This window comes from Mytilus californianus, unplaced genomic scaffold, assembly GCF_021869535.1.
Source record: "Mytilus californianus isolate M0D057914Y unplaced genomic scaffold, xbMytCali1.0.p SCAF_19, whole genome shotgun sequence".
Taxonomy (NCBI): Eukaryota; Metazoa; Mollusca; class Bivalvia; order Mytilida; family Mytilidae; genus Mytilus; species Mytilus californianus.
This window is the reverse complement of record NW_026262667.1, coordinates 1,858,767-1,875,141: the sequence shown is the minus strand read 5'-3', so window position 1 is coordinate 1,875,141 and position 16,375 is coordinate 1,858,767. Positions and strand designations below refer to the sequence as shown.

Genomic DNA, 16,375 nt, shown 5'->3' with positions numbered 1-16,375 from the left:
AAGTTTTCATGGTAAGGAATGTTTCTCATATACTATATTCAGACAACTCTATGCAATGGATACATTTTTGTCGAGCCTGCGACTTTTGTCTCAAAAGCCAGACAGCGATCCTACATTCCATCGGCGGCAGCGTCCACAAATATTCACTCTGTGGTTAAAAGTTTTTCAATCTTCTTACAATCAAAAGATAGTATCTTGAGGAAAATTTTCAATAATTTTTTCCCCATTTTTGTTGAGCCTGCGACTATCAGCAAAAGTAGGCGAGACACTGGGTTCCGCGGAACCCTTTAGAATTTTTATATATCAACAATTGTTCATGTATTACAAAGATACAAAATACAGCAAATATTATTCATGCTATTTTGTGACGGAAGTATCATGGATGATAAACAATGTTCCCTACTAGAGATACCTGTTAAGATCCACTTTGAAGGCTTAAGCGACTTTAAGGTGGCCATTCAGGCTTCACTGAGGCAAATATCATTGTAGTCTTTCACTTCTATTGTACTGAATTGAATTCCACTCTGCCTTACAACATTTACAGTGTGTACTTGATTTACCAGTTGATGCTAAGTAACTGCATTCTTCTGGACACACTGGATGCTTATTTAATAAACTTGACTACTATACACCAAATGTAAAATGCAAAAATAGTAATACTTTAACATATAAATTATGCACAATATTTAAAGTCAATGAACCATGACTGAAGGCACAGGGCCAAATTATCATGGAAATGCCATGGATTTGCCAAAACTAATACAACTGCATACTAAATAATGGTTCCGTGGTTCCCCTTTTACTGACCTTATCATAAACTTTAACTACTATAAGGTTGTTTTAAGTCAATAGACCATGACTGAGAAGGAAGGGTCAAATAATTTCAATGGAAATGGGATGTCAATGCTTATACAACTGCATACTACATATCGTTACATTAACCATAAATGGTTCCTAATCACAAACTTTAACATGTAAACTATGCTAAAGTCAAAATAACATGACTGAGGGGCAGGACCAAATAAACTCCATGGAAATGAGGTGTGCCAATGCTGCTAGATCTGTATACTAAATATCATTTGGTTTACCATGAGTGGTTTCCCTTTAACTAATTGTTACCGTAAGAAACAGCATACCTTAGATTCTGTAAAGGTCCGACAAATTTTATATAACATAAGCAACCAACCTTCAAAGATGGTTAACAAATGACAAAGTAATTTTAAATCAACAAAAACTAACTAGTTGTTGATATTCTATATTATTTTATTTGTTCCAATAATAATATGTACAGTATGATAAAATGAATATCTACAAGTATGTGTGCCATACATTGTAACCAACTTGGTTACAAAGCTATTTAAATAAAACAACTTAAAAAACAGTACTAAAAAATTTCATTTTGTGTTATTTACACTATTTGGCAAAGAAACTTAAAATTGAAAAAAATTTCTAGGATTTTAGAATATTATCATTGTTTCTTAAAATAAATAATAATACAACACAGCACCATCCTATGCACGAACGTATGGTAGTCCAAATTCCCTCTCCAGATATCATATTTCTCCATTAGTTGCATACCATGATTTTTATGAGACAAGGTTCCTTATTTTATAATTTTTTTTGGCCAACAAATACTCTTAGCTTTTAGAGTTTTCCTTAGTGGAAAACATGTCAATGGATGGGTGACAAAAGCTCACATGGCCACTTTTGTAAGAAACTAAATTTGCTCCATAACATTAGTTGTATCAGGTACATGTAGTTTGACAGTGATAAGGCTATTTCTGGTTTATTCAATTTTTAAATCTTGTGAATCTACTTATTATCATCCATACAAATTAATAGTCTGTTAGATCCTTTCATCAAAATCCAGTCATTAAATACTAAGATTCAAATAAGTAAATAAATGAACAATGATAGATAAATGGACATGTTAGATGCTTGAAGTTAGATGATAACATCACAATACAATTTGCAAAATAGTTGTCAAATTTTGCTAAAAAATTAGTAAGTTCAAAAATCTGGAAAAATGAGAAAAAAAAAAAAACTAAATAATTTCATAATTACTGGTGCACCACTTCAACATATATGCAATCTTCCTGTGAGGTTTCAGGGATCTGGGTTGAAAACTGTAGGAGGAGTTGAATACACAAATGAGGTACCAACTTTTCCCTACCCAACTAACATCACCATAACATAAGCTGGTGTTGGACTTCATCCAATCTGGCCAAAAAGAGACGGATAACAGAACTCACAAAAACTTAACATTCAACAAATTTTATTCATAACAAATTACTTTCAAGTATGTACATGTATGTCTCTAACATTTCTTTGCATTAAACATGTTTTGTAATGGAAAATTTGTCTGACATCATTACTGTCAGTCTTTTCAAGACCCTGATAGGTCTCATGATGATATTCTAAGAAATTGCAGTTAAAATAGAATAGCAGTTTACACATTGTAATTATTACCATAAATAATATGTTTCTTCATATTGATATATTGATGACTACTGTTAAAGTAATGATATTAAACGATATGCGCACATTAAAATCAAAACAGAACCTCCCTTGCAAATAATTCCTGGTTTTTCTAAAAACAAGGAAACCTGTATAATATTTCAAAATTAATCAACAATTTTGTGATTTCACAGTTGTAGTTCTTATTTTGGTAAATGTTATCAACGTAAACAGACATAAAGTTATACACATGTGTTGACTGCAACTTATTCAGACTCATGCCATTTACAAATTATTCATGTCAAATGATGTTTGTACAGTTAGGACAATTCACTATGTGAATTTTTCAACTTCCATGCTTATAAAGGATGACATGTAACTGGCCATACTGATGGTAGTATCTGCCTGAGATCTTATTCTTCTGTGACCAATAGAGAGAAGTATCACAAATATAAACTTGCTGCAAACACAATGTCTCTTTTTATCCTCCTAATTCCTGAAAAAAGAACAATAAATGACTTTACTAAACAGTTTTTAATACTTCTAAAATAAATATTTGAACAAATTCTTACCAAATATGACAGGTAACCACATTGGTTTTTCTGACTAGTTATTGCAATGGTGTAACTCACAATAGGCTTAGTCAGGAGGATTTTTGCTACTATAGTATTTATTTTTCAAAAGTAACTTCCAAAATGCATACTGTTTTTTATTTCTTGAATAGGATTTATTTCAGACATTCTTTTTTCTATCAGTTGAATCCAATATCTTCATGTTTTACATTATAGTAAATGAAAAACCAGATTGACACCTAGCAACTAATCAGTTCAATGAAATTTCAAAACCAAGTAAAGACTTTCAACAAATCTTTAAATTTTTTGTTATTACAGCTGTTATCATAATGCTAGCAAGTTAAAGGTTTGGTTGACTTGCTTGCTTTGTTTGTATAAATGTTTGCTCAAGCATTGTAATTAAGATTGACATCTCAAAACAATATAAATAGGCGGAGTTAAACTTGTAAACATTATATTTAAATTTGATTGGACATTATCAAATAATCAAATTAACCTAAATACAGGTAATCCGCCTACTTATATTGTTTGCAGATGTCAATCTTGATTACAATGCTTGAGCAAACATTAATAAAAACAAAGCAAGCAAGGCAAGCAAGCCAATCAAACTCCTACTCTACATGCATTAGGAAATTGACTGTAACGTTCTTTAAAGAGTCTTATAAATTCATTCAGGAGTTACAAATGTGGAGTTTTTTTTTGTGTTGTCAGGACCGAATATCTTTAAGAGTCAATATAATTGTGTATTGCAGTCATTAAATTTAAATTTTGTTTGAATTTTTAAATAATCGTCTAGCTACTTAATTTGACAGATAATTGTCCAGTGTATTGATTGCTTTTCAGTTACCTTTAAAACATTCAGTTTAACAATTTTAATTAGCACAAAGACAACTTGTCTATCAGCTTGGGGCAAGATCTAAAGTAAACATAATTATAATACATGTATTCGGAACAATTATAAGCTGATTAAATTTTACTATTTACTTCATTATTTCACTTTTGATTTAATATTGCTTAAATATGCCACCTCCATCGTCCAAGGCTTTCTCATAATTTAGACGAAATCCCAACTCAAAAACTGGGAAATGCAAATTATGTGAATGTAACACCCAACAGAATTTTCATACTTTGTCAATTCGCCAAGATCAAGAAGATTTTCATCTTCTCAATCTGAAGTTATTACAAACAGTACTGTAGATATGGTAGTATTGAATTATTAAAACAAAAACTTCACCAGGAATTCTAAAAGCCAAGCCTTATAATGGCCAAGAATAAACTTCAATTCATTGTATCATGAAGTCGTGCATTAAACCCCACCACATTCTGTATGTGCCTGTCCCAAGCAAGGAGCCTGTAATTCAGTAGATGTCTTTTGTTGCTGTATATCATATTTGTTTTTCTTACATAAATCAGGACGCTAGTCTTCTCGTTTGAACTGTTTTACATTTTGTCATTACGGGGCCTTTTATAGCTGACTATGCTGTATGGGTTTTGCTCATTGTTGAAGACCCTACAGTGACCTATAGTTGTTAATTTCTGTGTCATTTGGTCTCTGGTGGAGAATTGTCTCATTGGCAATCATACCAAATCTTATTTTTGTATTTTTAGAGTACTGTAGACTAAGATTTTAACAATCAACTTTACTACCGGTGAACCAGTTAATCAGTCGAAAGATTATCCAATGAAAAATTTCTATTTTGTCAGCCATAACAGTAGGTAAAGACATCAAAATACCTTACTTGTAATGTATTATCCAAGCAAAGTTGATCTCAATATTTTTAAAAATAAGTACATTAAGTAGTTTTTTACTTACCTTCAGCAAATTTATTTTCCAGCTCTGTATTACCTATAGCTTTAGAAGCTTGACACATTTGTCGTAAGGTTTCCTCTAATCGTCTCATACAACGGATAATACTACCTAAAACATTAATTAACCTTTTAATTAACAGAAAACTAGATTTGGACAATGCCCCCCCCCCCTTCCCCCTTTTCTGCTCTGCCATATGCATGAGTATAGTTCCACATATTTTAGATTTGACAAACAGTGATGGGCATACAACTTGCAATTGTTACGCTGTCTGTAAGACACAAATGATGCCCCCGCCTGACCAAAAAAATGACTAAGTCCAACAACCTGTCATTTTCAAAATATTTGAAAAAAAAATCAAAATCCTATGGCCACTCACACCTTGTACCAAAATAAAATGACTAAGTCCAACTACCTGTCATTTTCAGAATAATTGATAAAAATCAAAATCCTGTGGCCATGTACACCTTCATTATGTGTATGAACATCCTACAAAATATTAAAGTTGTACCTCCAAAACTGTAAAAGGAGATAGCCGGACAAACAATGTACCCTAATCCTGACGAACGGACAAACAGACAGACGGATGGACAGGGGTAAATCAATAACACAACATTTTGTTGCAGGGGCATAAAAATACCATTCTATTGGGGGTATGAAATTTCTATATATATTTTACTTAGGTTGTATGTCTTATAGATTGTAATCATTTTTTTGTAATTCACTAGTAAATGCAGTAAAATCTTTCTGAATTGAACCCTGCAAAATCTGAAAATCTGTCTAAGAAGTAGTGTTGTATCAAGACTATGAATATTTTTTGGTAATTTAACTTTTGTGAACCAAACATCTGTCTAACCCTTATAAAATTTCAAATCCAAAAGGGATTAGGAAAAGACGGGTTACACTATCAAACAAAATATCTACTGCAAAATAGAAATATTACTTTTTAAATGAAGCTTTCAAGATCTCTATGATTTATATTTGTATGAGACATCATATCAATTTATAATCAGAACATTTTCTAACAAAATTCCATTTTAAAGATGTTCGTTTATTTGCTCCTCATAACTTTTAATGATTATTGAAACAGTAAGCATCAGTTATACACATATGTTCTTAGACTTGCCTTCAAATACTTCAGTCATTTTACAAATCTGTCCAAAGGTACAGCCATTACACCAAGCATTTACAATATCCATCATGTGGGGTCTGAATGATTCTACATATTGTTCCTCATCAACATCAATCTTAGCTTCCCTACTCACACGAGCTATTCTTCTTGCAGTATCCTGTAGAAAAAGCATTCTATTGTGAAGACTATTTTTCTTATTACTTAGAATGTATAGATGTCTAACTGAATGCTTATCAATGAAGAAGGTACATTATTGTTCTTATTTTGCAGAGTAACTTTAATGACAATTCTAAAAAGTCTTGATACCATTGTCACAAACTCTCTAATTCTTAGCAGATTTATACTCTTCCTGACCAGTTGATTACTTTTTATTATCCATGTGTGGTTCATTGGATCTCAGTTGTTCATTGTTCAAAATCTTATTACCTGTATGACGTATGGCCCACTGATTTCGTGATTGTGACATCACGAAAAAGGCAACCATGCCTATTGAGGTCACATAGAAAGAGCACATCTATTGCAGATCATTGAAAAAGAAAGAAAGTTTGCCTACATATCATCTAAAAATCATTAGAGAAACAGATTCCACCACAGAATCTTGTGTAGTACATTATTTCTCCACTCTCAAGAGTTAAATCTTTAATATTTAACAGTCTTGAGTGGAGAAACAAAGATTCCACCACTGCAACAAATGTGTTACCATATTTCTCCACTCAAGACAGTTAAATTTCAATATTTAAAGCGTGAGGCTTGCCGAGCTTTTTAAATATTTAAAATTTAACTGTTGAAAGTGGAGAAATTTTGTAATACACAAGTTATAGTGGTGGAATCTGTTTCTCTAATGATTTTTATCCTTCCCTTTTCAAAGATTTGCAGAAAGTTGTGTTCTTTATATGTGATGTCATCAGGTATGGGCGCCTTTTTTCATGAAGTCACAATATGAAATTCAGAAGAAACCAAGAAAATTTGACGTCATAACTAAATTTCGACCAATCATTTGCCGAGAACAGTTATTTCACTAGTGAGGAGAACAATTTTGTCACTATCGGTTGGGAAATGTGAAAATAGTGAAAAATTAGAGAAATATTGAATAACACTCGATGCAGTAGGGCCAAAATAAATTAATAGTGTGTTTCCTATTTCACCTCCAAAAAAATGAGGTGGGGTAGGTAGGTAAAACTTTTTATTTTATGAAAACATTTTATTTTTTTTTCTATTGATGACAGCAGAAAAAAGTTCCAAATCAAATCGTTTAATGTGCAGGCTTCTTTGATATCTACAATAATAATTAAATCCACAGCTTTTTTAATTTTCTGTTTTAGTTCTGCTCCAGAAATATGAAAATAAACTTTAAAGAAAATTTTATGCATTTCATTGGTTGTAATAGGAAAAGTGTATGTTCTTGCCGATTAATTTTCTTAAACCAAAAATGGCAGTGAAAAATCTTGCAGGGTATGTTATTATGTTGGGCCTAGTTGAACCTAACAAAGTAAATGACACACAGGGTATACATGTGGGAGCATATTAGTACCCCTTGAAAACACTGTGAATTGATGCTAAGCAGAAGTTAATTATTATTTTTTGAGGGTTACTCTGCCCTTGCACCCTCTGTATTTAATATACAGATGTGTTTTGATGTTCGACAGAATGTGATCTTGATTGAAGAGTGGGTGGTTCTGACAATATTAAAAATCCAGGTTTTTAGAAAAGTGAGAATGTGAAATCTTTTTCTTATTAATCTACTGGCATATGATATGATTTTTTTCCCCTTGTATAAATTGTTATAGGACCAGCCAGAGAAATAAAAAAGAATAAAAGTAGACATGGTGCTGGGATAGATTCATTTATAAATGAATATGAATCATACACCATGTCAGCCTACTGGGGAAAGCTTCTTTTCCTCTTTCTCGTTCCACATTGTCTGTCCCCATGCCATCATTAACTAAAAAGCATTAACAGCCGTTTATGTTGCATCCTGAGCACAATTCTGTACAACATTCGTAACAGCATGTTTTACAACAAAACCTGGATTGATTTTAGCAGTAAATTGAACTCATTTTACTCTAAAATTGTTTGTCAATTAACCGACAGATACAGTCTGTCCAACCTGAAACGATTCCGACTTTTGGTCCAAAGAAGCATAAATACATGACGAGATTTTGTTAATATATGTATATATACTGAATACACTATTCATTAAATATATATAAATATTTAAAAAATCTCGTACCTGTTCAAAGAAGTTGAGCAAAATGTCGTCGAAATGCTTTACTTATCCATATTTGTCATTATTATCAAACTCTTTGAAGATCTATAGTATTCTAAATGAATAATCAGATCCGGACTGAAAAATCCGGATTTTGATTTTTGATTTTTTTTTTGTCAATAAAATGTTTAGGGTTGGCGTCAGAAACGGAGGTAGGGTCGGGAAACCGGAAACACACTATTTATTTATTTTGGCCTAGTAGAATATATCTTTATCTCATCACTGAATAAAATTTTCATGAAAATAAAAACAATGTGACAAAAATATTTTAAAAGTAAACAAATATTCCACTATGGCGTAATACTCTACAGTCATGTGAGTAACTTACTTGCATGATTCTAAGAGGCCCTGATAATGTTTCTGTTAATTTAGGCATTTCATTAGCTTTTTCATCAAACACAAAACAGCTGACTAAAGCACAACACTGCTGTACTGACAGATCATTAAATACACCATTGAACAACAATTCTGTCATTAATAACTCATCACCACTGAAATATAACAATAAAACATTCTAATGCAATTTTTATGAAACCATTTTTTTCATTTACTAAAATTTACCATCAAATCCTCAGTTAGCATGTCATAGCTAAGGAGTGGGCCACCATATTTAATTGCTTGAATCAACAAATGTTTGATTACTACAATATAATCAAAAATAAAACAACCCCTACCTGAAAAATGCTGTTTTGATGTGATTTAATCCAAAATTGAATCGTAGAAGTAACGTTATAACCTTCCATTTGAATGTTTTCATCTGTATGGCATCATGTTTAGCCATGACATTTACTGTAAACCAACTTATTTTCGCGGATACTTTATTTCACGTGTGACTCTCCCCAGTTGACTTTGCGGCGATTTATTTTCGCGAATTTCTAATTTTCGTCATCTATTTACATTACAGAGGACATACATCTTATGTATACGCGACGATTTATATTCGCGTTATTTTCCTACTCGCGAAAGTCGCAAAATCAAATCGCCAACAAAAATTAGTTGGTTTACAGTATGCGCCAAAATCATTCATGAAGTTTCACAGAATTATATTTGATTTCAAATTTATAGTCTTTTTCTAACATAGTTTTAACGTATTATTTCTTTTTGTAATGCATAAGATTTGGAATAACAGTACTGCAGTTGAAGAGTTGCCACCATCATTTTTGATTTGAAGGTTGTAAATTTCTGTTTTATTGTTTCTGTTACAAGTTGCCAGTAAAACTGCATTTGCGACCGTCAAGTCACCAATTGACGGCAGCAACTCTTCAATTACAGTACTGTTATTCCTTAATTTACCTTATTTGATAGATAAAAATATTAAATTTAGATGTCTTATGGTTAGTTTAGTTTAAACAATATTCTATTCAAAATAAAATGAATTGCTTTAGGTTATGTGTGTTGTTGTGGTTTCTGTCTTATTGATTAACAGCTTTGTCCGATTCTTGTAAGTACAGCATGAACACTGGAGCTGTATTCTAATCTGAACAGATCTTACATATTCTATTCTAATTCAAACAGGAATCACTTGAAAAAATTTCAGACAAAATTGTTCAGCTACATGGATCAGGCCTTTTCACCTAAACGCTTTCAAATTGTTGAACAGGACTCGATATTATTCATATTCAAATATTAAACAATTTCCTATGTAATGTTAAAGACTTATCTTTATTTTCTTGACAGCTCAAGGATTTTGATTGTCTGTTGATTTCTTTTCACAAAAGAACTAACCCACAATATAAGGGTACTTGCATGTCTTAGTGCCATTAATTGGAAGACTGACATTGGTTTTTGGTTTTCCCAATGAACTATTACCGAAATTACTTTCTCATCCTTATTTTAATAACTCAAAAGCTTCTTTTATTTCTCATTAACTAAAGTTTCCTATTTACCTGCTGATTTCACAAGCTACTCTCCCTTTCATTTCTATAACATCTGATGCTGTGCAGTATCCCAATCTTCTTAATACTCTCTTTCTACATTTCAGTTCATCCATTTGTAATAATGATTTCTTCTTTTTTAATTCTGTCTTTAAGTTTTTTATGTCAGCACCAACCTTCAAATATTAATTGTAACTTAATGATCAGAGATTTTTATAATTTCTTGCTTTCTATATCAACGTTATTGGTCTTTCCTACACTGTCTCAACCTTCTATTTCTTGCTTTCTATATCAACGTTATTGGTCTTTCCTACACTGTCTCAACCTTCTAAGTTCTATGCTGTATCAAATGTAATAGTTTTGTGAGGTCATATGTTTTTTAACCAGACTTTAATAACTCTGAAACTTATCACCAACATCATAAAGTGTGAGCCCCTCCAGACCACCCTTTTTAAATCCTGGATCCACCTCTGACAACACTTTGAACTACAATAGTCATATGCTTAACAACAAAGTTTTACATACTCATAAATTTGATCATATCAGTAAGAGTAAGTTAAATCTGTTATCTGTAAGTGAAAGCATTCCTTTTCACTGTTTAAGAATAACTTACCCTAGCTTTTCTCTCATACAGCTGATATAATTCCTCTAATTTAGGGTCTTTGTGTAAAGGATGGGAGTACATCCTGTGTTCAAATGCCTCTATTTTCTAAAAGAAATTTTTTAGTTTATAATAAATATTTTTTTTATATATGCATTTTTTTTAATTTCAAGTTTTTACCAGTTTTCTTCAAACAGTTTTGCTTCTATTATTGCGAACCCAATGAAAGTTTTCCACAGTGCCATCTCTATCTTGACCAGGTATTTAAACTTTTGTAAGTTCACCTGTCCTATTGAATGAATACAATAGCTATTGTTCTCCATGTAGTTTTTTCACTGGGACCTTTAAATTTCTTCTAAGAGAAATCTATCACTCATTGATTAATTTACCTGAGTAAAAAAAAAATCTTGTAAATAGAGGAAAATAGATATAGGAAGATGTGGTATGAGTGCCAATGAGAGAACTCTCCATCCAAGTTTTATACTCAAAACTGCATGTGATGTTATATTTATTCAATATTGATAATATATTTTCAATCGGTTAAATGTAAACAGTGATGCAAAGTTGAAACATTAATAAAATATAAACTAAAATCTCTCAAGAGCCTGTGTCGCTCACCTGTATTTACTGATGCTTTGGAAATCATGTAAAATAAGGTTAAAATCATAATTAATAGTATTAGATATTAGATATTATAATGATATCTAAGATAATAACAAAAAACTGCAAAATTTTTGTAAAATTACTAACTCAGGGGCAGCAACCCAACAACAGGTTGTCGGATTCGTCTGAAAATTTCAGGGCAGATAAATCTAAATCTGATGAACATTTTTGCCACCTGTCAGATTTGCTCTAAAAGCTTTAGTTTCAGAGATATAAACCAAAAACTGCATTTTACCCCTATGTTCTATTTTTAACCAAGTCGGCCATGATGGTTGGAAGGCGGGGTCATCGGACAAATTTTTTAAACTAGATACCCTAATAATGATTATGGCCAAGTATGGTTAAATTTGTCTCAGTAGTTTCAGAGAAGAAGATTTTTGTAAGAGATTACAAAAATTTACAAAAAATTGTTAAAAATTGACTATTAAGGGCAATAACTCCTAAAGGGGTCGACTGACAATTTTGGTCATGACAACTTATTTGTAGATCTTACTTTGCAGAACATTATTGCTGTTTACAGTTTATCTCTATCTATAATAATATTCAAGATAATAACCAAAAACTGCAAAATTTTCTTAAAATTAACAATTCAGGGGCAGCAACCCAACAACAGGTTGTCAGATTTGTCTTAAATTTCAAGGCAGATAGATCTTGACCTGATAATCAGTTTTACCCGTGTCAGATTTACTCTAAATGCTTTGGTTTCAGAGATATAAGCCAAAATCTACATTTTACCCCTATTTTCTATTTTTAGCCATGGCGGCCATCTTGGTTGGTTGGAGGGGTCATCGGACACATTTTTTAAACTAGATACTTGAATGATGATTGTGTTTAAGTTTGGGTGCATTTGGCCCAGTAATTTCAGAGAAGATTTTTGTAAAAGTTTACGGACGACGGACGCGAAGTGATGAGAAAAGCTCACTTGACCTTTCAGGTCAGGTGAGCTAAAAAGGAGATGTGGTGTGATTGCCAATGAGACAACTCTCCACAAGAGACCAAATTTATGTACAAAAAATGAGAAACAAATATGTAACACATAAACAAACGACAACCACTGAATTACAGGCTCCTGACTTGGGACAACCGCATACATACAGAATGTGGCAGGGTTAAACATGTTAGCGTTGAATCATAAAAAGTTGATTTCTGACAAAACTTTCAACATTGTTCCTTTTAAAAAAAAATTGTTTGACATGAATAAAAACTTGAAAATTATGATGTTCAAATTAAGATCTTCTTAAATGTATTCTATAACTAAAAAAAAAAAATCAAATTTCAAAAGGAACATTAATAAAACTTTTGTTAGAAATCAACTTTTTATGATTGAATCAATGTTTATATTAAACTGAATGAAAATATACTATTTATATTGAATAAATACATCATCACACGCAGTTAATGAGTATAAAAAAAGTATTTTTGTCTATAAGAAAATTTTTTTACTCAGGTAAATTAATCAATGAGTGATAGATTTCTCTTAGAAGAAATTTAAAGGTCCCAGTGAATAAACTACACAGAGAAAAATAGCTATTGTTTTCATTCAATAGGACAGGTGAACTTGCAAAAGTTTAAATACCTGGTCAAGATAGAGATGGCACTGTGGAAAACTTTCTTTGGGTTCGCAATAATTACTGTAGTAATCTACATTACATAGTTTTTATTTTCCACTAGGATGTAAACATTTTTATTAATTCTTATACCAAAAATTTGCTGCTACAGGAGTAAGCGCACAAAAGCAGACCATATGAAAAAAAATGTCTTTTGAAGAAACAATTATTTATTCATTCATTTATATTTTTTTAAATTTTTCGGAAACATTGATAATTCAGATCTTTTATGGGGAATTTGAAATTATATCTAAAAGTAGGATTTCTGTCCAACTGTAGCTGGTGAACCAAAACAACTGAATGTTTTTCCGTATAATTGTTTTTGTATGCAAAGTTTGGTTACAAAATTGAAACTAAAAAAATTGTATATAAAAAAAAGTAAAATAACAAAAATACTGAACTCCATTGTCTTAATATTGAATTGAATTTTGGATATCTATCAGAACAGAAAATTCAAAACATTGATATATAACACAGCAACTAATCATAGAGCTACAGAAACTGGTTAATTACACTGAAATTAAACATATGCAAAACATGCTACATTGCTTAATTTCAGTTTCAACCAAATTATACTTAAAACCTACCTTGACACATTCTTTCAGACCTTTTTCTTTTATACCCATATCTTCTATAGGATCAATCAATGGTACTCCATCTGGAAATCTCTTTTCCACTTCCTATTGTTAAACAATCATTTTTTAAAGAATATTTTTTAAAGGTTAGTTAATGATTTTTCATTTTCGATATTGTATTGATATATATTGTTTAAATGTTTTCTCTCAACTAAAAATGATATATTTGAACTTTCTGATGTTTCTGATCATAAAAAATTATCTGTCTATTTGTTCAAATGCTTAAATATTTCATGATGGAAGTTTGGGTGGGCCAGTGAGTGAAATTTTTAAAACAGGACCTCTTTTTATTCCTGTAAAAATTTGGAACTTGTCAATTCAATAATTAAGAATTTTTTACAATAATTTCTTCCAATGTTTCCTGGTTGGATGGTGAGGATAACATGATAAAATTCTTAAATATGACACTTGCAAAAAGCAACATTTGGTCTCAATACCACTATAGAGTTGTTATATTGCCATTTCTTTTACTTATAGTAAGGTGGCCATATTCATTTTTTAACAGGGTCATGACATTAATTTTGATATGGATGAGCATCATTAAACAGATGGCAAATGATTGAAATAACTCTCACAGGTATTCAAGGTTAGGTGAATTAAAATAAGTAACTACTCAACGAAACTCCTAACATTTCTTACCTGTATTGACTTCAGCACACTTTGTCTGTTATCAATGGGACGTAAATCTTGTGGTATGTATAATCTGACAGCACTTATTTGTTGTATTAAATGTGACAATACTGGAATAACCTATAAAAGAATACATACAAATTTTTTTTATTAGAGAAATGAATATTCTCCTCTAACTATTCTATTGCTTTAACAAAATGAAATGATATTTTAAAAGGTGTATAAAATTTCAAAGTTCTGATGTTATTTGTGTATAATTTCAACCTTTAAAAAAAAGTTATAAGATTAATCATGAGGTGAATTAATTACCTGCATTTCTCCTCTTTCACCAGCAGGGCATGGTTTGATATTTGCTGAGTTCCTACTTCTTGCACATTCTTTAGTAAGATGTGCTAACACTTCAGCTACATATACAGGACCGGAATCTTGTGTACTCTGCATAAAATTTTAAAATACTATTCTAATGTAGATTAAAGATATCTCAACCTGACCTGAATTTCCTCTATTTACAAAATGAACCCAGATTTCGGTTGTTCAACAAAATCTTGTGGATATTTCTTATTTCCCACCCCCCCCCCCCCCCCCCCCCCCCCCCCCCCACACTTCAGATTTACCATGATAAAAACCAACTTTATTGGGCCCTTTTCAACTGATTTTTATAGTTTGTTCTTATGTTGTACTGTTCCACCACTGTCCCAGGTTAGGAAAGGGTCTAGCACCAACAAACTAGTTTAACCCCGCCACATTCTGTATGTGTCTGTCTCAAGTTAGGAGCCTGTGATTTCGTGGTTGTCGTTTGTTGCTGTATATCATATTTGTTTCTTGTTCATTGTTTTATACATAAATCATGCCGTTAGTTTTCTTGTTTGAATTGTTTTACTTTTGTCATTTCGGGGCCTTTTATAGCTGACTATGTTGTATGGGTTTTGCTCTTTGTTGAAGGCCGTACAGTGACCTTTAGTTGTAAACTTCTATGTCATTTGGGGTTCGGTAGAGAGTTGTCTCATTGGCAATCATACCACATCTTCTTATCTTTATATTTATGAATGTATTTTAAAGTAAATTTGAATTGATAAATTAACTTTGTAACATATTAATGTATGCAAGTTTGCTTCAAATGCTTTCCCTAGGATTTGCATTAAAACATTTGCCCACTAAGTATTTCTCAATAATTTTGAGAAAAAAAATTGAAATCTTAAATAAATTTTCAATACAATATTATGAAACTCCTGTCACTTGCTATATATATTTATTCATAAAGTATATGTTTATTCACAAACTTTTCCTATGCTTAACACAGAATTAGGTCTTTCCACTTTTCCGTGCAAATGTTGTTATTCTTAATTTCAATAGCTCAATCCTTAATCTGATATTGTATGCTAATAGATATATTGATTGCTGCTTGCTTAGTGTCAAGTGCATTTAAGTACAAGATATCTACACTTTCCCAATATAGACAATAATAACACCATAGTTACCTTGCTCTGGTTAGACTTTTTCTGAATATTTACTACAACTGTCCAACCAAAATCATCATTTCCATTCTTAATCTGTTTGATAACAGAAAAGGTAGAGCATTTTATTCATATCATATGCAATATAGTTTTTTTTCTGTTTTTAACCTGTGAAATCTAGATAAAAGAACTAAATGAATATTATTGTAGTTTTTAAGTGTAGAAAAAGCATTAACTAAACACACTTTTTAGTACAAAGCTCTTCTGTGTGTCATTATTTTAAACAATATGAAACTACAGAAAGCAGCCTTCAATTCTTAATAAGGTTCAACAAATTAATGTCCCAATTTGCAAAATGAATATTTCAGATATTTTTTCAAGCAAGAGTATGTGTCCATGTGTCCCCATGCATGCCCTGCTCACACTATCAACGAACCGCAAAACCTCTGTCAATACTCTAATTTGGCATATATCTTAGAATAGTTCTAATCCGAATGATTTACTTAGTTTTAAGTTTATGTGACTACAACTTTATTGTTGATAACCTTAAGGGCATATGATACAGTTACAGGGGAGGTACTGACGTCGCTAACATAAAATGTTATTTTTCAAGACATCAAACTGTGACATATCGAGAAAAGATGCATTTTTTGACAGATTTTTATCATTCAGACTGA

General features: G+C 31.4%; 1 protein-coding gene across 1 annotated transcript in view; it reads right to left on the bottom strand.

The window, feature by feature from the left end:
* Positions 1-1,242: 1,242 nt before the first annotated feature.
* LOC127727041 (exosome RNA helicase MTR4-like) overlaps positions 1,243-16,375 on the bottom strand; it is a 43,081-nt gene continuing 27,948 nt past the window's right edge. The window contains exons 16-25 of the mRNA XM_052234439.1: positions 15,723-15,794; positions 14,554-14,679; positions 14,254-14,364; positions 13,567-13,659; positions 10,722-10,817; positions 10,121-10,284; positions 8,563-8,725; positions 5,959-6,125; positions 4,843-4,943; positions 1,243-2,953 (exon numbers count right to left, since the gene is read on the bottom strand). Of these exons, the coding sequence (XP_052090399.1) occupies positions 2,901-2,953; positions 4,843-4,943; positions 5,959-6,125; positions 8,563-8,725; positions 10,121-10,284; positions 10,722-10,817; positions 13,567-13,659; positions 14,254-14,364; positions 14,554-14,679; positions 15,723-15,794 (1,146 nt within the window). The 3' untranslated portion in view covers positions 1,243-2,900. The remainder of the gene's footprint in view (positions 2,954-4,842; positions 4,944-5,958; positions 6,126-8,562; positions 8,726-10,120; positions 10,285-10,721; positions 10,818-13,566; positions 13,660-14,253; positions 14,365-14,553; positions 14,680-15,722; positions 15,795-16,375) is intronic.